The following is a 27,725-nucleotide window of genomic DNA, read 5'->3' as shown; positions in this document are numbered from 1 at the left end:
AGTGAGTGGAGTGTTGCAAATCCAGAGCTGGGTGAAGGAGGAGGGCTGGTATGGAGACTATTCGTGACTTGCCAGAGTAGTTTTCTGGAGCTTTCAATGATTCTGTCTTCTCTCCACAGATGCTGCCTGACCTGCTGAACTTTAAGATAGAAGCTGCACTCAGTAACAAGTAGACATAAATGATGGTGGTTAGCGTATCTTTGACTGTAAAATAAACTTTCTATCAGCTGATATATTACCCACATTGCAATCCGCCTCTTATCAAGAGACCTCAACTTAACTGGGATTCGGGCAGCCTCCAGTTCTACCTCCAAGGTTGTTTGAGGATCAGACTCGCCTTCAGTTCAAGCCGCGCCCCAGCACAGGCCCCGCCTCCAGCACAAGTCCCGCCCCAAGCACGTCCCGCCCCAGCACAGGCCCCGCCTCCAGCACAAGCCCCGCCCCAAGCACGTCCCGCCCCAGCATAAGTCCCGCCTCCAGCACAAGCCCCGCCTCCAAATCAACTGCCTCTGAAGGCAGTTAAGCAAGCGCGCTCATTTACGGGTTTGCGTGATGACGTAAGGCCGTCATCCAACGGCGCTGGGGAGGACGGTGTGGAAAACCGCTAGAAGAACGGCTTGAGGGCAATGGGAGCGACGGCGGAATCAGTTTCGCGATGATCGCTTCTTGACAGTGAAAGCAAGCCGGTGCTTCGCACCCCCTCCATAAGATCACTGCCATCGGTCGTAAACTGCGACGATCGTTGCCGGCGAGCCATGGATGGGTGCCCCCCGCTGCTGCTCTCGCACTTGTTGGTCAGTGACCGACCATTCCAAGTCACCTTAACCAAGTCCGTGTTCTCCTGGCAGCCGCTGCGGCCGAGGAAGCCTTCGTCAGCGGGAGGAGGTGAGTCATCAGCCGTCGATGCCTTTTGAGGTCCAACCCGTGTAGGTATCGGTGCCTGTCGGCGACGGGACGGCAGGGGAACATTGAGCAGCTGTTACTCGGTTGGGAAGGTTTGGGGCGTGGGGAAAGCCAGTTTGCTGTCGACGACTTGTTTTTAATCAAAATAAGTAGCGTTTCATTTTATTACTCAGTGCAAGCGACCGGGAGGCCGGTGGGAAGCGGGAAAATCGGCTGAAACTCCATGTCAACTTTCTGTGGAAAACAAACAAAAATGGATGGAGATGCCTAGAATGTCCTGTAGTTAAGTGTTAAGCCCCAAAATCCCCATCATCCCCATCATCAAGCAGTAAAGTTGATGTTTTATAGTGGGCAATAAATATAAATGGACTTTATTCCATGAACTTCAGTACGCTCGAACTTCCTCCTGCTTCTGCCTCATTTGCATTTTTTTGGCTGCAGTGCTCGTGAACCCAAAATGACACTTCACAGTTGCTTTTGTTCTCATTGTACACTTGGATAACAGTTTAGGAAACTTTAGGTGCTTCAAAGAAAGTTCACGTCAGTGCAAATATCAGCTGTATTTTCTACATTTGTTTGCATTAATTTCCAAAGTATTCCACTAAACAATGCATTGATTCAATCTAAAATGCTCTTTCATGTTTCCCTTTGTTTTAGCTTCCCATGCTGTCTGCATAGCTTTCCACACTTTGAAAAGCAGATTAATGATTATAAATAAAAACGAGATAATTAACTCTTTGATCTACCAAGTACACCTAACACTGTATTTTTCATCCCCTAAATTATGAAGCGTTGCCAATGATCAAAGCCAGTAGATAAAAATAAATGTTTTAAATATCAGAATATGTTTGGCTCTGAATGGTTGCCATTTGATCTGTATATATTGCTTGAGCATAAGGAGATTTTGATTTCATGTTGGTATAAATGTGTAGTAAATGAAAGCTGAACTTTTTTAGTTTTTAAATTGTATTTCATGACCTTAAAATGTTTTATACAAAATATTTTAATGTTGACTAATTTGGATGAACATCAGTTTCTACTCAGGAAGAGACTAAAAGCTCTCTCAGTAATTCAGCATACTGGACCATTTAATCCATTAAGGCCCTAGATTTGTTTTCCAGACACTTTATGTAAAGTGGTGCATTATTGTCTCAAGTAACTAATGGAGAGGTGTAACGTGGAAGTAGCAAACCACTGAGAAGTAAGTCTCTGCCTGAAAAAATAAATTGTCAGGTCAATATTTTGTGTATGGCTGGGTGGGAGAGAGAGGGACAAGGAGAAAAGAAATATAAATATATTTTCTTTTAAAGAAGTAAACATTTGAAATGAAGGAGAACTACCTGTTTTGGCCATAATTTACTGCAGGAATTCACATCATATTTCCACAACTAATCTGCTTGAATTCACTTCATTTGTTCTGCAGTTATTTGCAAGGTGCAAGTTTTATTCAGAAATATATTCTCTTTAATCCACTGAAATAAATTGGTGACATTTCTAAGTATGCATTATCATGTCCTGACATTAATTCCAATCTTAGATAGAAGAACTAGAATGTTTATCCAACTTAAATCTAGAATGCTCTGGCATTTATTGGTTTGAAAATGTAGATAGGAAATTCCAGGATTTAAATAAATCCACTAGCAAAGTCAGGATAGCATTTCTATTTCAAGATGGTGTGCATCTTGAAGGGGAATTTGCTGACAGTGGTATTCCCACTGGATTGAAGTTGTGGCATTGGGAAGTGTAGTAACCCAGGCAAATCATTGCAATGTGACTTGTGGAGTTGATGAATGCTTCTGGTGTTTGGGTACTGACTGGCCCAAGTACATCACAAGAGTTTAAATATTCAGTTTATCAATCTACTTTTGTCAGCACATTGTCTGGTTAAGTTTTATGAAGATCAATTATAATAATAATAAAAATGTTACAAAAAGGCAACTACTTTGCGTTATTTACATTGTGTAGTTTGAAGCAATTACTTTTACAAACATATTTTAGCCATGTACAATGATTTGCAATAAGCCTTCATGGAATGTGGGCAAAAAACTGCTGCAGCTTGGTGTCCTGTTCACCACCTGCCCCTGGTGAACACAATTATTAAGGCACTAAATCTATTAAACAATACAGTAAATTATTTTATTGGTCCCATAAATTTGGGTAAGTGAAATCTTCCTGCAATACATACAAGCTATACTTCTGCACTAAACTAGAACATGTACTGCACTTGACAGAACACTTGCCTGAATAAACATGATTATGAAAACATTTTGATTTATTACTTTTCTATGAATTAATGTTTTTGTGAGATTAATAAACTTTTCCCCTATTTCAGGTTTAAGGTATCCCACAGTCGATTTTGTACATAGTAGATGCATTATAGTTTCTATGCAGGTAAAGAACAGACATTCTGGTTGTAAGATATTGTGAAATACCTTTTGTCAGCTGTAGCACAGTTAAGCATATTTTTGCCCAGTAGGACATTTAAATGCCCGTTCTAGAGTCTCTATCAAATTGCTGCCCATTACACCACTGGTGTTACGGGCAGCAGTGAAGGTCCTCCATCTTTGGTGGTTTTCAGAGCATCCTTCGTCATGCAAGCAGTTTCCTCTTGGTTTTCACTGTCAGTCATGCAATTCCCGGGTGGAGACTCAGGAATACTGTCGCACTCAGATGTAGAAAAATTCTACATTGCTGTTTCCATAACAATTTTGTTTTACCAGTTGGAGTTGTTAGACTTGAACTGATCCCCAGAACTTGGAAGGTATGGGGATCTGCCCTCTAACCTTTGACCTGTTTGGCTTGGGTGACCTGACCAAGAGCCAAAGTTTAAACCCTGACTGTAGCTCTCTAGACCATTGAGACATGCAAGCCTCCAAAACACAACAAGTTTGTGATCATCTTGGAGGAGACTCTTTCAAAAACTCGGCTAATTCACTATGCATGTTTGATGCACTTGAAACGTTGCCATATTTTGCATGACATTAAATAGAGATTGTTTGCTTTCCCAGTGGATGCAAAATATCCTAAGGCTTCCTTACAAGAAATAGAGCAAGGAGTTATCTCCAATGCTTATAACAATTTTGATTCCCTCAACCAACATTTTCACAAGAAGCTTGCATCTTTATTACCGGTAGCTTGTTTTAGTTGGCAAGTTTTTAGATAGTAGCTCCATTTATTTTTTCTGCATAAATGAAAACAGTGGTTAAACTGACTAATCAGATTCCAATTTCAGTTTATTGTCATTTACAAACCACAGATGCAATGCAGTTAAAAAATGAGACAATGTGTCTCCAGAATGATATCACAAAAGCATATGACAAAACAGACTACACCAGAAAATCCACATAACATTTGGCAATCCCCAATCCAGAGTCCGGAGAAGCTGCTGCGTATTAATATTGCGCTACTGTCTTAGCGCGTTTCCTGGAAAGGAGCTCCAAATCCACCAGACAAAACAAGACCAAAAACTAAAGATACAAGACCTGTACAAAACCACATAGTTAACAACAGTGCAAACAATAGCATAATTGATTTTTTTAAAAACAGACCATGGGCACAGTAAAAATAGTCCAAAGATGTTAAAGGACTATAAGTTTATAATTCACTTATTTAAAGTATTTATTGGTTAAAATATTGTGGGCAACCTGTTTTTTTTTTTTAACTGGCCTTTGATGTTCTATTATTCAGTTATTCCTTGGAATGCTTATTGAGACTAAGTAGCTATTATCAGTAAGAAGTATTGTAGTGGTCTAAGTATTTTAATTATATTCCCTGTTGTAAAAATGGCTTTTAATATTTTCCGTAGTAAAGGAGGTTTATTTTGGGAGGGAGTTCAAAGTATTTATTATCAAAGTATGTGTACATTAAACAACCTTGAGATTCATCTGCTCACAGGATGCCACAAAACAAAGAACCCCCAAAAGGCACGTTTTTTTAAAAAAAGACTGTCAACCCACCCAATCTTCAGAGAGAGGAAAAAAATAGTGTAGACAATATGCAAATAGTATTCAGAACTGAAGTTTTCCAAAACACATGGAGCTAGCCTCACTGCAGCTGGAGCACGCCACAGCCGTAGTTCATCACAGAACTGAGTAAATATCGCGGGACCACAGACATGAAGCTAAGCATCACTGCAGTCACAGCAAGCCAGAGCTATGGTTCTGCACAAGGCTAAGAGCAGTGAGTAGAAAAGGCCCGTCTTCCACCTCCAGTCCCAACACCCTGACCTCTTCAGTTTGGCCCATCACTTAAAATTATTCCTCGCTCTTGTACATCTCTGGGGCCTGGACCCTGACACCAAGGTTTGGCCCGTAACTGAGTTTTCCAATTTGATTCAGCACTTGTATCGATCGGACTTCAGGACTTTCCTCGCCTTCACCTTTTGCCACCTCCGCCTTGACTTCTAAGCACCTCAATTCACCTCTGCATGCCTCTCCTTTGTTAGCAGTGAATGTTATTAATAAGATGTTTAGTAGTTTTCTTTGTAATGTATTTTGCCAATGATAAGTAGTTGCTGGGCATCAGCAGCGCCATCGTAAACAATACTTGCAATGATATAATGTCCTCTATGATGATGCCTGATGTATATTGTTACTGGTGTAACGTAGGATGCTTAGCAAAAGGCTTACATTTAGTTTTTGCAGTTCTAGTATACCATTATGCAAATGTCAGCAGATTTTGACTGCAATTTTATTCTCTACTGTTCTGCTCTTTACAAACTATGATCTGGGACTTGCTGCCTGCAAGGGTGTGGAAGCAGTCATGTGGGCTTGAATAGATATCAGGACTGAAATGTAGTAAATATGGCTGCAGATGTAGAGCAGAGATGGGATTGAATAGATTGGATTGGAAGAGTCTGGCATGTTTGGGTGAAGACTGATCCCTTTGGTTTTTTTGGATGTTCTATCAACAGTTGTTTTTGCTGTCCAAAAAGACCATGATTGAACTGTTTAGTCATTTGTGCTTTCAGAATTTTTGATTAGTACAGTAGCATGTTGCACAACTCACCCCTGCAATGTGTTTGCATTCATTAATGAGAAGAAATTAAATAACTAAGTTCATTACATACTAGTTACTCTCAGGTAGAGAACAGATTGAAGAATAATGATTTAGCAAAATGCTCTTTTTATTGTGGAAATTGTAAATTGAAACTGAAAATGTTAAAAATGCAGTGAATTTTGATTAAGTGGGCCTTTGGTTAGTCAGGGCAACTGCTTATTTGAGACAACTCTTAAAGAACAAAAACTAATGAGAAAATAGCCAGGATTCCCTTTGTTTATTTGGGACATTGTGCTGCTTAATTGAGACAGGAGACTTGCTGAACAGTTCCTAACGATCAGTTTCATACACTTGTGTGGCTGTTAGATACTACACTGTGCTTAAAGTGAACAGTTATTAAATGTCAGTTGTGTGTGTTTGTGTTCAAAAAGTAGTAATTCCTGTCACTGATATTTGGCAAGTAATAGGCAGTAAGACAATTTAGAATTGATTTGCACACTGCAGGTTCAACCATTCGATCCTCGAAAAGGCAGAAATGGTCGGGAATGAAATAGAAATTATTTCATTACTGTAAATTAGGAAGAATTTGAAGGTTTTGACAATCAACTTGAATGTTAGAATGAAAATGAAGGTTTGGAGGATGCAATCATTGTATAAAGGCACTCCATTACCTATAATAGGAGTCTGGGTTGATTTCTCCCCCCTCCCCAATTGGACAATTATCAAAAAAAAAATGTGTCGCCGTTCATTGGATGAATTCCTTCATCGATAGCTATTCGGAACTAATACAATTTTATAGTACTATAGTAGTAGCAGTGATAGTGTTCTAATTTGCTCTGCATTTCATTTAAATACATAATTTGTTACTCAGTTAAACAGTAGTTTGTCTTTTATACCTTCTTAACTATATCCATGAAATTTTGGCTAATTGAGACAATATATGGGCCAAATTATACAGGTCCTAATGTGTCCCAGTTGACCGGAACTTACTGTACTCCGTATCATAAGCAGCATGCATGGAGAGAGTTAATATTTCACTTCCATAACCTTTCATCAGATTTGGGTTAATGTTCACCTTGGAGTTTAAAAATACTGAGAGTTCCAGTTGAGTACGAACAGTAAACAAGGGAACCAATGTGGACGGACTGAGGGTAGCCCACGACATTCACTCGAACTGAATTGCCTCAGTTGCCTTTGGAGTGGTTTTTATATTCTGTCACCACTTCCAAGTTTTATGTATTTTCACTTAGAGTACTTACATTGTTTCCTGGCATTCTGAGTTCCAGATTGATCATTCGAGTTCATTCTTTATCTGATGGCATTGCTGATATACCTTGAAATCTGACATCTGTCACATTGTTAATCTGATGTTTCCATTTAGTATTTTTAGACTCTGCAGTTCTATCAATGCTAGCAACCATTATGTTAACCAAGGTAGCAATTTCTTTACCAAGAAGAGCCTTTATTTCTTCTCTCCAAATTATGGGTGGGGTATAAATGCATTATTAGCTTCTGGACACCTAACAATGCAGTTGGAGTGTCCTGCACCATTAATTAGAGAAAACAGCTACCTGCAGTCTATCTGCCAAGGAGAGGATGAGAACAGAGTTTATTTTGTTTTTATTCGTAAACATGGTGGACCTCTTTCAGGGTATATAACTAAAATAACAATAATTTTAGTTATGAAGTTGTTTCTTCATGGCAGAAAATTATGAAGAAATCAAACACTTTTTTGTGGCCCACAGCTTTAAATGGAGTACATGAAATACAGTAGAAATCTGATCATCTGGTAGCTTCGGGACTTTGATGCCATAATGGCAGATTCTCTGTTGCATGTTCAGGAATCAATGATTTCAGCAAAATTTAATTGCAATTGATGTACATTTGATCATACAATGATATGATATTGTAGAAAAACATGTTAACAAAATGTAATCTCTCTTTTCATGTAGAAAAATGTTCTGTGCCTGTACCTGAGATCATCGCTGTTCGTGAAACTGAAGTAGATGTGATAAATAAAGAATGCAGACAATGGCAAAAAATGCCTTCTGTTTCCAACGAGAAAATGTTCCATGCATTCACAGGTACATCTGTCCATATTCCAATCAATACATATTGTCTAGTTTTACTGTTTCCCATTTTGAGGTGGGGAAAATCCTTCGATGATAGTACACAGAGTTGTTTGAAAATCGAGGCCTGGGCAAAAATCTAATATTAACTTTCTGCTGTATTTTGACTCCCATTCTGTTTAAATATTTTAAGCAAGATTCTGTGAAGTTACATCTGTATCAATACAAATGATTATACAGTTGAATACTTCCAGATAATTCAGTTGTACTGCAAGACTTAATATTTTTAATTCCATTCTTCCACCTAATTTCACAATCATAATTTTTATTGCAGATTTGCTCTTCGTAACCCTGGCTCTGTGCCTAGCTTGTCCATTTTCCTGATAATAGATAAAGAAAAGTGACACATCTCTCATCTGCCTTAAAAATCTTGTTCACTTTATTTATAACCATATAACCATATAACAATCACAGCACGGAAACAGGCCATTCCGGCCCTCCTAGTCCATGCCGAACTCTTAATCTTAAAAGATGTTGGTCCCTTATTTATCTATTTACTACTTAACATTCTTCTTTTTGTGTGGGTTGAAGAGAGTGAAGTGGAAAATGATTATTTGATTTTTGTTTAGCTTTCAACTTTAAACAGGCTTAACATTTTTAATTATTTGCAAGTTGCATATATGGCACCGATTGTGTTTACTTTTTTCAACTTGAAGCACCTTATAGGAGATGATCTGGCATACCCCCTTAACCACTAAGTAACCTTTGACTTCAGAAGGATATGTTGGATATGTTAATACTTGAGTGGTAATAAATACAGTTGGCCCTCCTTGTCCACGGGTTCCGCATGCGCAGGTTCAATTAACCGTGGATCGGGAAAACCCAGAAGTTTCTCTCCAGCACTTGTTGTTTGAGCATGTACAGATTTTTTTTCTTGTCATTATTCCCTAAACCAGGGGTGGACAAACTTTTTGACTTGTGGGCCACAAAGGGTTCTAAAATTTGACAGGGGGGCCGGACCAGGAGCAGATGGACGGAGTGTTTTGGTAATACACCTCATAAGAGAAAATAAAATATCATGGGATATGTAGAAAACATGTGCTTTAATTTCAATTGAAAATGAACAAATGCATTACAACAAAATATCTGTCTTTGAAGTCCCATGGTATTTAGCTATTTATTGAAATGACTTTTAAAACACTGAAAATTAAATGAATAAAATACAGCTTTTTTTAATAGTAACAGTTATTATTTTAAAGCACTGAAAATTCTGTTATCCTTCAAGATATTATCATCATCACTCTCCTCCTGACTGTCTTTATTTCAAAAACGGTAGGAGATGCAGGTCTACTTGTCCTGCTCCTTCTTATTCAATTGTCCCCTGTGCCAAAACTCAACAACGACCAGCACAAGGACAGAACAGTGACAGCGCGCCAGTATGCGGAGCGCGTTATTTGATCTGGAGCGCATTTTTTATTTTGAGAACGTACGTGCACCTGCGCACTACTCATGTCCATCACTTAACAGAAATGACACGTAACATGTAAGGCTTATTGAAAAAAATATTTTCAAATGCAGTTTTTACATAACACAACGAAGAAACTTATTTTTAATTTCAGTGGGAACAGTGTTGTTGGTCTCCCTTTTTAGCCAGCTCATCAAGGTCTGGATTTAGTTTTGTTGTGGCGATTCTCAGGATGGATCTGAGGTGTTGGTCAGTTAACTTGGATCTGTGGCTGGCTTTGTTGATGTTCATGACGCTGAACGCCTGTTCACACAAATAGGTCGAGCCGAACAACGCCAGTATCTTCTGTGCCGTCCTCCGGAGGTTTGGAAACACCTCTTTACCAAGTGAAGCATAAAAGTCATTCAGTTTAAGAGAGTTGAACTTCTCTTTTAAGACGGGGTCAGACTGACGGTCGATCAGTTCCAGCTGTAGCTCCTCTGGTGCTGTTTCAGGATCTTGTGACAGGGGACAGGCCACCAACTGAAGTGACTTGTCAATTTTTTCAAAATCAGAAATGCGACGGCAGAATTCTCTGTGCAGCGCATCCAGTGACTCACTGTATTTTTTCACATTTGCGCCGGCCTCTTCCAGCGTGGCTAGTGTGGGAAAATGAGTGAATAACTTATTCAAAATTTGCCTGGAGAAAAAAGCCAGCTTGGATTTAAAGGCTTTCACGTTTGTGTACATGTCATGCACAAACTGATCCTTCCCCTGTAGTTTCACGTTCGGTTCATTCATGTGTGAAAATATATCCACAGCAAACGCAAAGTCACAAAGCCAGCTTTTGTTGCTCAGCTCAGGAAATTTGCCGGCCTTCCTCAGTAACTCCAAAAATGCACCGATCTCCTCTTTGAGCTCCCATACTCGTTGAAACACTTTGCCCAAACTTAACCAGTGGACACGGGAGTGATAAAGTAGGTCCTGGTGATCCGCATCAGTTTCCTCCAGGAACGTGATGAACTGACGGTGCTGAAGTCCCCTTGCACGTATAAAGTTGACAAGTTTTACGACAGGATTCACAACATGATTCAGCTGTAATACTGATTTACATAGAGATTCCTGGTGGATGATGCCGTGAAGGAAAATAACATCCTGGTCAGGATTTTCATCTTTCACTTTATTCTGTATTCTCCTCAGCAGGCCGACATTTTTCCCTGTCAAATTAGGAGATCCATCTGTGGTGACGTTGATAAGTTTACTCCAAGGGAGCTTCATATTTTCGATGACAGCAGACACCCGGTCATACAAGTCCTCTCCCCGTGTTTTTCCTTTCAGAGACTCCATTGTCAAAAACTCCTCCGTTATTTCAAAAGTATTGTTAATTCCTCGGATAAAAATGAGGAGCTGAGCAGTGTCTTTTACATCGTTGCTTTCATCCAGTGCTAATGAATATAATGTGAACGACTCTGCCTTTTTATTTAAGTCGCTGGTTATATCTTCATCTATCAGTTCCACACAGTGAGTCACTGTCCTGCGTGATAACTGATTTTTTTCAAATTTGTCTTTGCTCTCCGGACACAATACACCTGCTGTCTCCACCATACATTCTTTTAAAAACTCGCCTTCAGACAGAGGCTTGCTAATTTGAATGACAGCATAAAACTCGCCTTGGTACTTGACTCATGAATGGCAGTTTGACGGTGAAAAAAATTTTGTTGAGCCTGTAAATTAGCTGCCAACCTCTGAGCATTAGCTTCCCGTTCTTTCGTTGACTGGTTGCTAGCATAGTTGGCATGTTTTGTGGCAAAGTGACGGCTGATATTATATTCTTTAAAAACCGCCACAGTCTCTTTGCATATCAGGCATACAGCAGTTGATCGGCGTTCGGTAAAAAGATATTTAGTTGTCCACTCCTTATTAAACACCCGACATTCTCTATCCACTTTTCTTTTCTTAGCTCCACTCATCTTTACAGAAGGGGTGAGAGGTCAAAGAGTAAAGCGCAAATGTGGAATAATACGCTGCACCTCAACAAAGGTCAATGTATATAGAGTGCGTCATCTATTGGGAAAACGCCAGAATTGCGGGGAAAAAACATTAACAAGGTTTATTAATATAATTTCATCAAGTTCTGCGGGCCGGATTAAAAAGCTTAACGGGCCGCATATGGCCCCCGGGCCGTAGTTTGCCCATGCCTGCCCTAAACAATGGAGTATAATAGCTATTTACATAGCATTTACATTGTATTAGGTATTATAAGTAATCTGGAGGTGATTTTAAAGTATACTGGAAGATGGGTGTAGGTTACCGCGGATCAGGATAAAAAAAAACAGAAGTTCTCTTACTAAGTAAGTCGGAACAGATACATCCGCTATTATTTAGCGTTAGTTAGTCAAACGTTTGTCTTAGTTTATAGTATATATTTTACCTTTCTATGCATATAAACACTTAAGAAATGTATGTATTTCAATAATTAAACCACTGCGTTGCATAGTAATAATTGTAGCTTTCATTGGGGCAGAGCCTTTCTCACTTTATCCTTTAAAATTGTTCTGATCATTGACCAACGTAGCCTAACACTTTTCCAGTGACTGATAGTATTTCACCTGTTTCTGATCGCTTTTTTTCCAATTGTGATCGTGATTATTTTCGCGAACAGAAACACTGCAGGTTCTGAGCTTCGCCGGGTCCTAAAGTCCACTGCACTGAGACAGTTTAAATAAGGTCCAGGGCTCTGCTGGGTCGTAAAGTACACTGCACTGAGACAGGTTAAATAAGGGACTTGATCATCCGTGTTTTTTTGGTATCTGCGGGGGGGGGGGGTGGTCCCGGAACTAATCCCCCACGGATAAGGAGGGCCGACTGTATGTACAATGTGATATCAGTAACTCCCAACTAATATAGCGTCTGTGAAGTTGAGTAAGACTGGATCTCTAAGTTTTACTGTTCAAATGCAACTGCAATTTACAATCACAACTGTGCACAGCTCTTTAATTCTTCCCATTAGTAACATTCGTGCATACTTGAAACAATTAGATATACTCAAATAAAAACACAAAATGCTGGCAGAACTCAGCAGGCCAGACAGCATCTATGGGAGGAGGTAGTGACGACGTTTTGGGCTGAAACCCTCACTCCTGATGAAGGCTTTCGGCCCGAAACGTTGTCACTACCTCCTCCCATAGATGCTGTCTGGCCTGCTGAGTTCTGCCAGCATTTTGAGTTTTTATTTATTTCCAGCATCTGCAGACTCGCTTGTGTTGCCTTTAAATATACTCAATCTGACTTTATTAGATTTTTAAAAGTCTACTTGTTTTTCAATTTCTTCCCAGTGATTTCAGTGGACAAACCAGATTTGTCCAGCGGTATCATGGTCACTTGAGCATTCCTGGAATTGTTTACTAGAGCGAAGCCAATAAGAATGCTGCTACTTCAGTTAAAGATCTTCCCTCATTATAAATGTTCACATCTCAAGGTTATATCACTCTATCGAGCACACCTTCATTCAGACTGCTGTGCCAGCCAGGATCTTCCAATGGTCAGCCATTTTAATTCCGCTTCCCATTCCCACACCAAAATGTCTGTCTGCTGATGCCTCTATTGCCAAGTTGAGTCTAGACATAGAGGAACCACACTTAATCTTTACCTAACATCAATTTGGCATATTCTGGTTTTGTAGTCTCCAACCTGATAACATGAACATCGATTTCTCTAACTTCAGGTTACTCACACTCCCCATTGTTATGTTTTTCATCCCCTTATCCCACTGGTCCCCTCACTTCATCTTCCCCTCTTCCCCCCCCCCCCTCACCCTCTCAATCTGCCCATCACCAATATATTCTTCCCTTTTATCACCTCCTCTCTTCCTTCCCTTGATCCCATGGTCCACTATCCTCACCCATCAGATTCTACCCCTCTGCCATTTCATCTAGCACCTCCAACCTGTTTGTAACATTCCCACTATCACTCCCTCATCTGCCTATCACCCTCACCTCAATCCACCTTCGCCAGCTTTTGTTCCAATCTCTTCCCCTTTAAACTTTTTTCTCTTCTTTCTTACCTACCCTGATAAAAGGTCTAGGCCTAAAATGTTAACTGTCCATTTCCCTCCATAGATACTACTTGACCTGCTGAGTTCCTCCAGCATTTTGTGTGTTACTCCAGGTTTCCAATGTCTGCAGACTTTGTGCCTCTGTGTTAATATTGTTTCATGTTTCTTTTGTGTAAAAGTATGACTTCATTGAATATTTTTTTAATTTTAAAATGAAATTTTGATTACTAGCATTGTTTTGAAAATGTCTAACCAGGAGCCCCAACCTTTTTTTATGTCATGGATCCCTACCATAAACCAAAGGGTCCCTGATTTAACTAGTTACAGAAGTATTTGTACAAAATTATCATTCAGCTTGTTTTGAAATGTCTACAGGTGATATCATAGCATTTTTCTTTGTTCATGTTTTAGTATATCATGTGAAGAGATCAAAAGAGCACCACTGGTTGTGTAGTGAGGTAACCTTTAGCAGCAGTGATCACCAACTCTGTAGTCAATGGATACAAGCTCTTGAGGAACAGTTGGATTTACAAGGTACTGTGTTTTAGTGGATTAATGATAAAATTGTTGAATGCTTTTTTATTTTACAAATTGTGTAAAGTTACTCAGTCTTTTGGCTTTGCAGAAGTTATCTAAATCTGAAATGTTACTTTTTCCACTGTAAACGCTGCATAGATTTTCCACTCAACAGCATTTGAAGCTGCCTTCAGTGGTGTGTATGATGTATCTGTCTTAGTGATGCAGATTGTCATTCCCTAGCATTGCTTTAATTTTGCTATTGGTTTTAGGGAACTAATGGGAGACTTAAAAGTATTTTTACAGGCAACAAACCAGGAAATGAGTAGCTGTAATTTTGAATTGCAATCTTCAAACATTTTCAACTGACCAAAGTAAAGAGTAGAATGTTCAAATGAAATCAGCATAGAAGCTGTGGTGTTACCTTGCACCTTTTAATTAGAAAGAAGACAGCTATTCAACACGAGCCTTGTGCCAGATCCTGTGAATCAATCCCATTAGTCCTATTTCCACTCCTTATTTTCCCTGTATTCTGGTGGCTTGTTCTCTTACAGATGCTCATTAACTTCCCTTTTCATTCTTTTTGCTTTGTACTTGTCTTTCTGGAGTAACATAAGGTACACTGGCTAACTTGGTTGTGGCCATATGTTACCCATATGGTAATGTAGGAGGAAACCAAAGCACCCAGAAGAAATCCACATGCTCTTGGAACAAGTGCAAACTCCAAGCAGATAACACCTGAGTTTGAAACCCTGGAGCTGCAGTGTAGTAGTTTGATTTAATGTCAAAGTCACTTTTCAGTTACAAATCTTTCAACAAGGCTGAACTTGTTCAAGAGTTTCACTGTGAAAAATTGGTTAATTCAGTTCAGTGAGCCTAAGAACAAGGGTTAAGGGAGGCCATTTATCCCCATACAGAGGCTCTGCCGTTCAAATCTCATTAAGATTTCAATCTTTAAGGATTCTTTCCCCCCCCCCCCCCCCCCCTCGATCTCTCTGTCCTCATCTCTGGAGACAGTAGCTTCTGATATCTTCTATAAACCCACTGATTTTCACAGTTACCTGGACGATGCCTCTTCCCACCCTGTCCCTTGTAAAAATGCCATCCTCTTCTCTATCCATTCATCTCTGTTGCATCTGCTCTTGGGATAAGGCTTACTCCAGAACTACTGACATGTCCTCCTTCAAAGAAAGGGGTTTCCCTTCCTCCACCATCAATGCTGCTCTCACTCGCATTTCTTCCATAGCGCGCATGGCTGCCCTCACCCCATCCTCCCACTGCCACACCAAGGATAAAGTTCCTCTTATCCTCACCTTCCAACCTACTAGCCTGTGTCCAGCATATAATTCTCCATAACATCAGCAATCTCCAACAAGATCCCACCACCAAGCACATCTTTCCATCTTTATTCCCCTCTCCAGTCCCCACTATCTGCATGGATCGCTCTCTGCGCAGTTCCCTTGTCCACTCATCTTTCCCCACTGATCTTCGTCTCGGTACTTATTTCTACAAGCAGAACAAGTGCGACACCTGCCCCTACCCCTCTGCTCTCACTACCATTCAGGACCCCAAACAGACCTTCTGGGGTGAGGTGACACTTTACCTGTGAGGCTGTTGGGGTTATCTACTGCATCCGGTGCTTCTGGTGTGGCCTCATATATATCAGTGAGACCCGACGTAGATTGGGAGACTGCTTTGCTGAGCATCTCCGCTCTGTCTGCCAGAAAAAGTGGGATCTCCCAGTGGCTACCCATTACAATTCTACTTCCCATTTCCATTCTGACATGTCAGTCCATGGCTTCCTCTACTGCCGAGATGAGGCCACGTTCAGGTTGGGATAACAATAGATAGATAGATAGATACTTTATTCATCCCCATGGGGAAATTCAACTTTTTTTTTCCAATGTCCCATACACTTGTTGTAACAAAACTAATTACCTTATATTCATTCTGTCTGAGAGGCCTCCAAATTGATGGCATGAACATCAATTTCTCAAACTTCTGGTGATTGCCTGTCCTCCACCTTTCAATAGACAATAGGTGCAGAAGTAGACCATTCGGCCCTTCGAGCCTGCACCGCCATTTTGAGATCATGGCTGATCAATTCCTATCAATACCCGGTTCCTGCCTTGTCCCCATATCCCTTGATTCCCCTATCCATAAGATACCTATCTAGCTCCTTCTTGAAAGCATCCAGAGAATTGGCCTCCACTACCTTCCGAGGCAGTGCATTCCAGACCCCCACAACTCTGGGAGAAGAAGTTTTTTCTTAACTCTGTCCTAAATGACCTACCCCTTATTCTCAAACCATGCCCTCTGGTACTGGACTCTCCCAGCATCTGGAACATATTTCCTGCCTCTATCTTGTCCAATCCCTTAAGTGACTGATGAACAAGGACTCATTCACCTTCAGTGACTGATGAACAAGGACTCCGAGATCTCTTTGTATTACTCCCTTACCCAACTCTACACCGTTCAGATAATAATCTGCCTTCCTGTTCTTACTTCCAAAGTGGATAACCTCACACTTATTCACATTAAACGCCATCTGCCAAGTATCTGCCCACTCACCCAGCCTATCCAAGTCACCCTGAATTCTCCTAACGTCTTTCCTGTTTGCCTCCCTTGCCTTCTCTCCTTACTTGTTCATCACCTCCCTCTGGTGGTGCTCCTCCTTTTTCTAGCAGGGTCTTCTATCCTCTTCTCTCAGATTCCTGCTTCCTCAGCCTTTTATTTCTTTTATCAATTAACTCTCCAGCTGTGTACTTGACCCCAACCCCTCATCTGGTTTCATGTATCACCAACCACTTTGTACTACTTCTTCCCCTTGTCCCCACCTTCTTATTAACCATATAACATATAACAATCACAGCACGGAAACAGGCCATTCCGGCCCTCCTAGTCCGTGCCGAACTCTTAATCTCACCTAGTCCCACCTACCCGCACTCAGCCCATAACCCTCCACTCCTTTCCTATCCATATACCTATCCAATTTTACCTTAAATGACACAACTGAACTGGCCTCTACTACTTCTACAGGAAGCTCATTCCACACAGCTATCACTCTCTGAGTAAAGAAATACCCCCTCGTGTTTCCCTTAAACTTTTGCCCCCTAACTCTCAAATCATGTCCTCTCGTTTGAATCTCCCCTACTCTCAATGGAAACAGCCTATTCACGTCAACTCTATCTATCCCTCTCAACATTTTAAATACCTCGATCAAATCCCCCCTCAACCTTCTACGCTCCAATGAATAGAGACCTAACTTGTTCAACCTTTCTCTGTAACTTAAGTGCTGAAACCCAGGTAACATCCTAGTAAATCGTCTCTGCACTCTCTCTATTCTGACATCTTCCTGTCCTTTCCAGTTCTGAATAAGGATTTCAGCTCAAAACATCAACTGTTTACCCTTTTCCATAGATGCTGACTGGCCTGCTGAGTTCCTCGAGCATTTTGTGTATGTTGCTTTTGATTTCCAGCATTTGCAGTTCCTCTTTTGTTTGTGAAGTTTTCTATCTTGCCCAGGCATGCCTGGGCATGCTTTGGCAGGGTGGATTCTGCACAGCAGGACTGGTTTTAGAAAAACAGGACATGGAATCTAGGGGAGGCAGGCAAAGATGCCGTGATGCATGAGCCAGGAATGGAAAATGACACCGATACTGATACAGATTTTGAGCTCTTTATGCTGAGTGTGCCTCATCTGATAACTCAATCTGAGCTAAATGACCTGGTGAGAGACTTGGGTTTGTCAAAGGCAAGAGCAGAATTTACTGGGTTCAACTCTGCAAGGATGGAATCTGCTGTCACCAGGCATAAACATTTCTGTGAAGGGTCTTGATATTTGAGACAGATGGTTCCCAGAATAACTAATGCTAGGATTAAGGAAAGCGTTTTTTGTTGGTCAACAAATCAAACAAGTCATCAATGACAGGCAATTAGAAGAACTTCTAGTGGGGGTGGGAGAAAATCACATGGAAGGCATTCAAGGATGTTGATGAAAATTTTCTTGGCAACTACAGAGCACCAAAGCTACATGTATCTGGTTGACAACATGCTTCAATCATACAAAATTATGAAGAGCAGCATGTCACTAAAGATTCATTTTCTGCATACCCATTTAGACTTGTTCTCTGCAAATCTTCATGCTGTCTGGTAAAAGGCTTCACCAGACCATTGTGTTCATGGAGGGAGGAACAGCATCAGGGCAACTGGAATCCATCAATACGGGCTGATTATTGTTGGACACTTGAATGAGAAGCCTCAGACACTGATCAGAAATGAAAACCATCAAAACATTTTTAACTTAGTTGAACTATACAAAGCATCGGCACCGTTATGCAATTAAATTCATTATATTCAATAAAAGCTAGTTTCTTGTTTCTCCAAATTCCTATGCAATACAAGTAGACTGAAATTATATTTGTGTTCAGCTTCAAGCAGTCTATGATAAACAAAATAAAAATTCTGAGAAAGCAACACTTTAGGGGGGGAAAAAAATTTGTCCAGTATTTCAGTTTATATTTGTTGGTCCTATTCTCTGACTTGTAAATACTGAGCAAGTTGTGTCCTACAAGTTATCTCCTTCCCAATTTCATCAGTGACTCATTTAACTAAAAACTCCATTTAGTGATATAATAAAATATTAACATAAAATTCACATGTTGAATATAATTATGCACACCTAAATGACAAGTAATTTGCTAAGAGTCATGAAGTTAGCTTGTGGATATCAGATTAAATTCTGGCAGTCAGAGTGCTAATGTTTAGCGATATTGAGGAAGACATCTGCTAGGGTGGCTCCTTGCCTTTATGGAGTATTGATGAGATTTGTTTTTAATTTGGATTCCAATTCTCTTCACCTGCATTATTTCTCTCTTACTAGCATGCTCTGATATTTGTACACAGCATTTGGCTTGTTAAAAATTGGTAGCCATGATAGCGTAGTGCTTAGCATGACACTATTTCAGCTCACGGTATTCCAAAGTTCAACTTCAGCGCTGTTCTGTGAGGAGTCTCCGAACATCCTTCCCGTGGAGTGCATGGGCTTTTTCTGGATGCTTGGGTTTCTTCCCACGGTCCAAAGACCTACTGGGTAGGCTAATTGGTCATTCTAAATTGTCCCACAATTAGGTTGTTAGGGTTAATTGGGGTTTATGGGATGGTATGGCTTGAACGGCCTTGTCCATGCTGTATCACTAAATAAATTCTGCAGATTCCATTCCAACCCACGATCCATAACTGTTTCAATGATTTTGCAACCATATCTTTGTCAGGGTTGAACGCGTGGCTACCAGTGACTACTTCAATTGGATATATTTTCCTTACTCTGCTTCTAAATAATTTGAATGTGTTTATAGAAAATATGTAGGCCTGTGCTGCAGCATTTCACATATCATTCCACATTCATTGTGTTTGTTGGTCTTCTGCATCAGGCTGTGCAGGTTATTTCATCCAATAGATCTCATTTCCACTGAGCATTTCCCACGTTATCTTATGTCTTCAAGTTTCCTGTCAGTCTATTTTCCTTATTTTTCTTACAAATTTGATCCATTCACCTAGAAGGGAGTGTGTGAGTAGACTCAAGTTTTTGCACCTTCATAATGTTCATCAGGCGTAATGAATCAGATAGCTACTAAATTGACTGTTCAGATTAACATGAGTTCAAAATAAAGACAAATTCCAATTTATGTTAGCCTCGTATGGTATATGCCTTTTTTGTTTGCTGGCAACAGAACATTCAAAATCAACTGTATTTCTAATCTAAACAATGATAGTAGCTTGTTTTGTTTCAAAATGCCAAAATGTCTTTTCAGCGAAAACAACATAATTGCTGTCAGGAAATGAAAGCAAATGGCACCACTTCAGCATTTTATTGATTTACTGTAGTCAAAGATGTTAGCAGAGCACCTCTCCAAATGGGTGACTTCCTGTACATGTTTCCTGTCTTTTACTCGATTCAACAAATTGCTAAGTGAATACTTTTGTTTATGTTTGACTTGCTCAGTCTTTTCATCAGAAATATTGTTCATAATATATTAAGTTGACTGTAATGTTTTTATTGCAATTTACTAATTTGTCTCAGTTACTCAGCAGTAAATTATATTAATACTCAAAACAAAAATCTAAAAATTTGAGATCCTGACAAGAAATACCAATACAGGTTTCCCCCGCTATTCGAAGGTAGAGCGTTCCTATGAAACGGTTCGTAAGCCGGAATGTCATAAAGTGAAGAAGCAATTACCATTTATTAATATGGGAAAAATATGTGAGCGTTCGCAGACCGAAAAAATAACCTACCAAATCATGCCAAATAACACATAAAACCTAAAATAACAGTAACATATAGTAAAAGCAGGGATGATCTGATAAATACACAGCCTATATAAAGTAGGAATACTTTTCTACAATTATTGCAGCACTGTCCACCGCAGCGAAAATCTCATGCAAGCGCTCCTGGCAAAAACACACGGCAAAAGCACTCCCGGCAGAAACACACAGCACAAGCGCTCCCGGCAGAAGCACTCTTTCCAGTAACCTTTAAGCTATGAAGTTACCAAATAACACAAAAATACACAGCCTATATAAAGTAGAAATAAAGTACGCCCAGTGTAGTTTCACTTAACCGGAATCGGGAAGACAGTGAGGACACTGATGATGGTGTGTTAGGCTGAGTTGTCAGAGGTTGGGGTGGTGGGAGGTAGAGGAGACTGGGGTGTCATCTCATCGTCGTCTGTTTCCATCAGGGCAGGCAGGTCACCACCTTCTATGTCTGCCTACCTCAATGTCAAAGGTCAAGTTTCCTCGTCTGATGTGGAAGGCTTGAAAAACAACAGTATGCTTGACTGCTTAGCCTCGCGCATTTTTCTATCATACAGTTCTTTGTAAGCACTCAAACCATCCTGCAAATATGCCCTAAACCTACGTACCCTTTCAAAATTAAAGTCATACTTTTCTGCAATCATTGCAGCATTGTCAATCGCAGCAAAAATTTCACGCAATTGCTTCCCGTTCAGTTCCTGGATGACTTCACTTTCGGGCTGTTCGCTATTGCGTTCGGTTTCAATTGTTATCCTTTCCTCTTCATCAGCTCTTCATCTGTCAGTTCTTGGTCATGGGATGCCAAAACCTCTTCAACATCATCTACATCAGCTTCCACAAACCCAGCCTCTTTAGCCAAACTCACTATGTCTTTACTTTGTTCACCACGATTGAAATGCTTAATTATGTCTAGTTTTACGCTAAGTGTAACACCCTTATGCGCTCTTTAGGCTTTTCCGATACCTTAAAACTCATCTTGTTAACGGATGCACAAAATAAATCGACATAAAGCACAGATGCTCACAGGCACGTGTTTAAGCAATGGCAGCTAGAATGCAGTTCCGGGTAGGAACTTGGCTGCCTGGCGCGCGCTGCCTTTTTTCGTAACAGTCCAAACACCTTCTGTTAGTGAAAACAGGTAACTAATGTAGGTCTTTTGTAACAGCGAGTTGACATAAAGTGAACGTTTGAAAAACGGGGGACACCTGTAACCAATGTTTTCACTTTGATTGGCAAGTAGATGGAATTTCAAATTATTGTAGCTTTTTTTAAAGTTAACTAATTATTCCTAAAGTTGCACTTTGTTTTTACTTTTGTAGCTATGAGACCAAAGAACTTAATTGTATTTATTAATCCTTTTGGGGGAAAGCGACTTGGAAAGCAGATCTATGATGAAAAGGTGGCTCCTCTGTTTCAATTGGCTTCTATTACTGCAGAAGTGATTGGTAAGTTACTGTTTGCAGATTGAGCATTTAAGTACTAGTTTACGATATAGTAGGTGGACGAACCAGGTTAATAACAAATGTCATCCTGAACCATCAGATATTATACAAACGCGTACCAAAAAATTCCTTCATTCTGCTGAACAATCTTCAAACTGAAACATTAATTGTACTTCTCTCCCCAGAGATGTGACCTGACCAGAGATTCTCTGGCATTTTCTAATTTTAAGTTACCAGAATATGCAGGTTTTATTTTTTTGAAACAGCTCTGCTTTGTCAAAGGAGCTTTGTTTTGTGCATGATGGAGTTGGGAAGAAAAATGGTGAGTTTGGCATTAGTGCAAGAGGATTTTAGTATGACTTGCTTCAGTTATAAAGAGCCCTGATGAGGACATCAGAAATATTGTGTGTATGCCTAAACTCACCATCAAAGGAAGTATAAATGTATTAACCATTGAGGACATTAGCAAAAACTTACCAGATTGATTCTTGGGGTAGCAGGTTTATGTGAGGAGATATTAATGAGACTGGAAATACTATATTCTCGAGTTTAGAATGAGGGGTGATCTTATTGAAGTTTATATTTAAAATAAAATAAATTGGGACTGAAGTGTCCAGAACCAGGGTTTTGAATGAGGAATCTGACAAAATTGAAAAGATATTCCATCGTGTAGAGAATAGTTAATAATCTGGAACTTCCTATCCATGAGGGCAGTGGAGTTATGTTCCCCCTAAGTAATCAAGGCAGAATTCAATAGTTTTTTTTTTAGTTAAATCGAGGAAAATTGGATTAGTACAGCGTGATGCTGAAGGAAACTATCAGTCATGACCTTACTGAGTGGTAGAGTAACACTGAATGCTACTTGGTGGGCTCCTGCAAGTTTTTCATGGATATTCTTAATGCCTGATAATGGTGACTTAATATTTCTATAAGAACGAATTGAATCATTTGTGCATATTTTCTATGTATTCTCTCATTGCTCATTTGCAATGATTATAAAAGATCATCACTGCCAGAATAAGCGATTCTCATTGTGACTCCTAGTACTTGATACTCTTCTGACTTGCTACCTTGCCACATAGTATTTTAAACAGCATGTGCTGGCAGCATGAAGAGAGTTTGAAGTGACTAAAATTGTAAGATTGTTACCTACATCTCTGAAAATACTAGTTTCTGTCAATCCCATTTTGCTATTGGATAAGTTATATACTTAGTAAGAAAACATGGTTTCCATTGTACAACAAGGCATAAAGCCAACAACTGTATCTAGTCTTATCCCCTTTGCATTAATAATAAATGTTGCCATTAAAAGGTTGTTTAAATTTACTGGACAGAAGTACATGAACACTTTTATTTCCCTTTTTTTCCAGCACTAATTTGCTTAGTGTACTTGATTGTGAGCATTATGAAGTAAAATAATTCCATGTCAGGAATTTTACCAGATATTCCGGACTTGTTTGTCTCTTGCACACACAATACAGTTCCTATATTAGTCACACAAAGCTCCTTTGTGATCAATGCTGCTTTGGAGCATTTTGAGGAATTTGGACCGTTGTTTCAGGAGTGATAATTCTTGGGTTATGAGGGGCAAGTGGGAGTGAGCAGCACATACCTCTTATCTGACTTCGGCCCCCAACCAGATAAATCCTAGACTGGAAGCTCTTATCTATCTTTTGTTCTGACTGATTGAGGTAGAAATCACCTTTTGGATGTGTCAATGAGGAAACTGATACATACTGAGCAGGTAGCTTCTTTGTAAGTTTTTAATGAATTGAAACAAACGTCTTTTTCTCCTCCCATCGAACCATTATTATATTTAATTTCTTTCATTATTCTGTGCAACTGCCATAATCAGTTTCATTTTACTAACAACTTTTCAATTGTCTGGCCATGATGCCATTTTCTAGCTTGTGTTAACTTCTATCATTTATCAACAGTTCTGGGATATTGATTTGATATGGCAATAATTTCACAATTGAATTTTTGATTCAAGATTGTTCAGCTAGAAGTTGCATTTGACATTTAGTTGGTGTTGAATCAGTGCAACTTAGTCTGTTGCAACACTCCCACCATGAACTGGAAGGCAATTGGAGTCATTCCTGAAATTGGTATTAATAGCTGGCCTGCACTGTGGAACAAATGAGACCTGCCAATATAAACAAAGTTTTGGCACTTGGTCACTTATTAATGATCTTTTTAAATGATTGTAGAAAACTGCTAGTTACCACATCAATGCAGCAGAAGCTTCTATCTTGGACTTGCTACAAGTTTTGCATGGAATTTGAACTTCAGCATTATGCCATTGTAAGTGTATAGAACGTTGTGTTCATTTGGGATTAGCATAAGGTAATGCAATGGTTGAACAGAGCTTGGTACAGTCATATGGCAGAATCCTAGGTGTACAATAAAATATCGCGCACAAATTAGCGTCATCTTTTGTAGATAGCATCGGTATGTCCAGATATTTCCTCTATCATTTCCTGTACACAAAGTGCTGCTGCACTTGCCTCCTGTAAATTGGAAGCCTGTCTAGAACAAATGTTTCTCAGATCAAGCACCAAATACAACTACTACTGTCTGTTCCTATGGTATTAGGCTAGCAAGTCAGTGTTTAGTGCCCTATCGGAGCTATTTAATCCATATGTGTACCCAGAGCAAAAGGAGTCAGTTTGGTGTTGAAATAGTACTAACAATAGTTGGTGAGCAGATACCTGCAACATCCTCCGGATTTGGCATTGAACATGAAGGAGCTGCTGCTTTTAATGGTTTGGGCAGAGGCTTTAGTGGTGTTCTGATATGACTTTTGATTATCAATGGAAGTTTTGGAGGACATGCATGGATTTGCAACTGGAATTGCTTTATTTGACCTTCATTGAAACTAATGTAGAAGTCTGGTGTCCTTTTGAAAAGTTTCACTGAAGGAATCAATGAACCTTGTACTCAAAATATTCTCAACCTACTTGTGTACCATGGTAGTACAAGTATCTGGCCAGCAAAATGCTAGGTTTGATCTCCTGAGTTGGGATGATAAAAGGTTCTTGGAGCCATGCAAGGGAGTGAGTAGGGAGGTGGGTCTTTGGGGATGAGAACCTCCTGGATATGGTCCACCAATTCCAATTGTGCATGCATCCCATGGTGGTTTGCATTGTGAGGCATACTGTTTGGTTTGAGAGAAAGTCTTGGAGAGTGATGCAGATTGTAAAGTTTGTTCTGTTATGATATAAATTGATAAAATTACTTTTTAATTTATAAAGCATTAAATATTTTAAAATCAATTGTGATAACTTTGTCTTGTAAATGCTACTGTATGACACCATGTGCCTGTGATGTTACTGCAAGTACGTGCATAGAGGCACATACACATATGAAAATAAACTAAACTGATAACTGAAATCAATCAAAGTCCAAGACTTTGCTGTGTTTGGGGTTTTTGATCTACCCCTGCTTATCACAATGAATAACTTACTCTTCTATACTCTTCTAACCAGTGATCCAGGTCCAAGCAATGCTGTGACTTAACCAACTCCCTTACTGTAACACAATGTCCTACCTCTTAAGTTTCCATGAAAGTTAATCAATGGAATAAATGGGAACTATTCTGCCTTCATTGTCTTCTCTCTTGAATTAAGATCACATCAGCCTCAGTCAATAAATTACATCAGCTTTTCTAACCTTTTGTTATTCTGTATCATCATCCAAGATAATTCTGATCTGCGGTGAGTCCTTTAGGAAACCTGATGGAAGTAACCCTTTGTTACTAGATTTACCTACTCCTGCTGCCTTTTCCATTTTTACTGTCTCTAACTTGTCAAGTACCTTGGAATTTTTAATTCCCTATCTTGTTTGCTTTACAACTAATGATGAATAGAAAAACAGAAAATGCCAGAAATAGATCTGGCAGCTTCTGTGAAGGAAAAATAAGTTAAGTTTTCAGATCTGAGACCCTTTTGTTAGTATTGGGAAAAGAAACAAGTGAGAATTAAGTTTCAAGGAGGGTGGAGTAGGGATGGATAGAATGAAGGGAATACCTCTGGTGAGGCCATGGCTCTAAACTTTTGACCACACCATCTGGTTGATAGGTTAATGAGGAAAGTTAAGGAGAACCACAAATTAACAAAATTTAAAATGTAGGAAATATCTAGCAGGTTAGGCCACACAACTGGTGAGAGAGAAACTGTCAATATTACAAATGATGACTCCATAACTGGCTATCTCTGATTCCATGAAATAGTTGAATTTTCTCTAACAGCTTTTAGTTCAGATCCACTGACTTTCTGTTACTGATTCATTTTGTTATGCATGATTTGCACATTGAGATGAAGAATTTGCAATTTTGACATTAAACTTTTTCTCAACATGATCCATCTTGCTGCTGAATTTCTACCATTTATACTGTCCCTTTCTGCTGAATGGTAAGAGTACTGTTACTTTTGTTTGAATTTCTCCTCCTTTCATGACATCTGCTCCCACCTTTTTGCTTCCTCTCCTTAGTACTTAGTGCTCCTGTGCCCCATGGATCAAAATCCTTTCTCTCATGAATTTCTGCTCCTCATTTTCATTTCATTGATCCCTTTACCTATGTCAATCTCTGTGTGGCTCAAAAGTAATCTAGAGATCATTACCTTTTGCAGTTGTGGATGTAAATTGACCCAGTTTCCTGTGGGTCCTCATTAGACCTGTTCTTTGGTCCTATCTACATCATCTTTTTGTGCCACAGTAACCAGAAATTCCACTTGCAAACCATTTATCTCCAGCCCAAAGGAGATATCCTACTTCAGAGCCAGAAATGCAACAAGCACAGTTTTCAAGACTTAGGCACAGAGAATAGTGTCTATCTGCCTGACTGTCCTGCCCCTACCACTACCATATTCCTTTTTAATTCCTATACTTAGTCATGTACTGCAGTCAAAATAGCTATCTCTACCTGATGAAGGGTCTTGGCCCGAAAAATCGACTGTTTATTCCCATTCATAGATGCTGCTTGACCTGTTGAGCTTCTCCAGCACATTGTTTGTATTGCTCTAGATTTCCAGCATCTGCAATACCTCATGTGTCATCTTTACTATTATGTGATGATTGCCTTGTACCTGTTAAATTGGATAAAAAGCTGAGGTTCCTGCATCCCCGTATCCATGAGTCCCAAATCAGTTGGACCTATTGTCTCACTATTCCCTCTCTTTGCCAAATCCAAGTGACCATTGTGAGCTTTGTAACTGCCCCAGGATCCATCATAGGATCTGTATCTCGGACTCCAGCTCAACAACTCTGAATGAAAGCTCCTGAACATGAAGTTATTTACTGAGGATGTGGTGTCTGGGGATCTCTTTGTTGTTCACCAACATTGCTTTCCATAATCAAAACTTGTTTTCATATGTTCAAGTCCACATATTTAACACTGATATTAACTAGTTTTATTATTTTTTAAATAAATTCATTTCTAGTTAGCTACTTATTTTACTTATCTGCCTTTTAGGATTTTTTTTTACATGTTTAAGAATACTGGATTACACTAAACCCAGACAGATTTAAGGCTTACAGCCCAAGTATTGGGTTTGCAAGTTCACAAAATTTGAAGCAACATGTTGCCTCCTCTTTGTTAATCTTAAATTAGGCTAGTAAAATGACAGATTTTGCTTACTGTTATACTTTAACCATTTTTTCATTCATCATCATGCATTTGATTAATAGAAGCAGGCCTATTATCCTTGTGTAAATGTGCATGTCCTATATACATATTTATATATACTGTATGTCTTATGTAAATAATACCAAAATTTATTGCAGTAACTAGTAGTTATATAATATACCGTAGATTCCGGACTACAGAGCGCACCTGATTAAAAGCCGCTGGCTCTAATTTTAGAAATAAAATCAATTTTTTAATTGTAAAGGCTGCACCGGATTTTAGGCCGCACCGGATTTTCGGCCGCAGGTGTCCCACATTGTAATATGAGATACTTACACAGAAAGATATTACACGT

At 39.5% G+C, this 27,725-nt stretch overlaps 1 protein-coding gene across 1 annotated transcript in view; it reads left to right on the top strand.

Moving 5' to 3' along the window:
* Positions 1-549: 549 nt before the first annotated feature.
* Positions 550-27,725, top strand: part of cerk (ceramide kinase) — a 56,331-nt gene continuing 29,155 nt past the window's right edge. The window contains exons 1-4 of the mRNA XM_073066363.1: positions 550-885; positions 7,854-7,985; positions 13,880-14,002; positions 21,622-21,747. Of these exons, the coding sequence (XP_072922464.1) occupies positions 756-885; positions 7,854-7,985; positions 13,880-14,002; positions 21,622-21,747 (511 nt within the window). The 5' untranslated portion in view covers positions 550-755. The remainder of the gene's footprint in view (positions 886-7,853; positions 7,986-13,879; positions 14,003-21,621; positions 21,748-27,725) is intronic.

Source organism: Hemitrygon akajei, chromosome 14, assembly GCF_048418815.1.
Source record: "Hemitrygon akajei chromosome 14, sHemAka1.3, whole genome shotgun sequence".
NCBI lineage: Eukaryota > Metazoa > Chordata > Chondrichthyes > Myliobatiformes > Dasyatidae > Hemitrygon > Hemitrygon akajei.
Note: the sequence above shows the minus strand (reverse complement) of the source record. Positions and strands in the feature narration are given on the sequence as shown.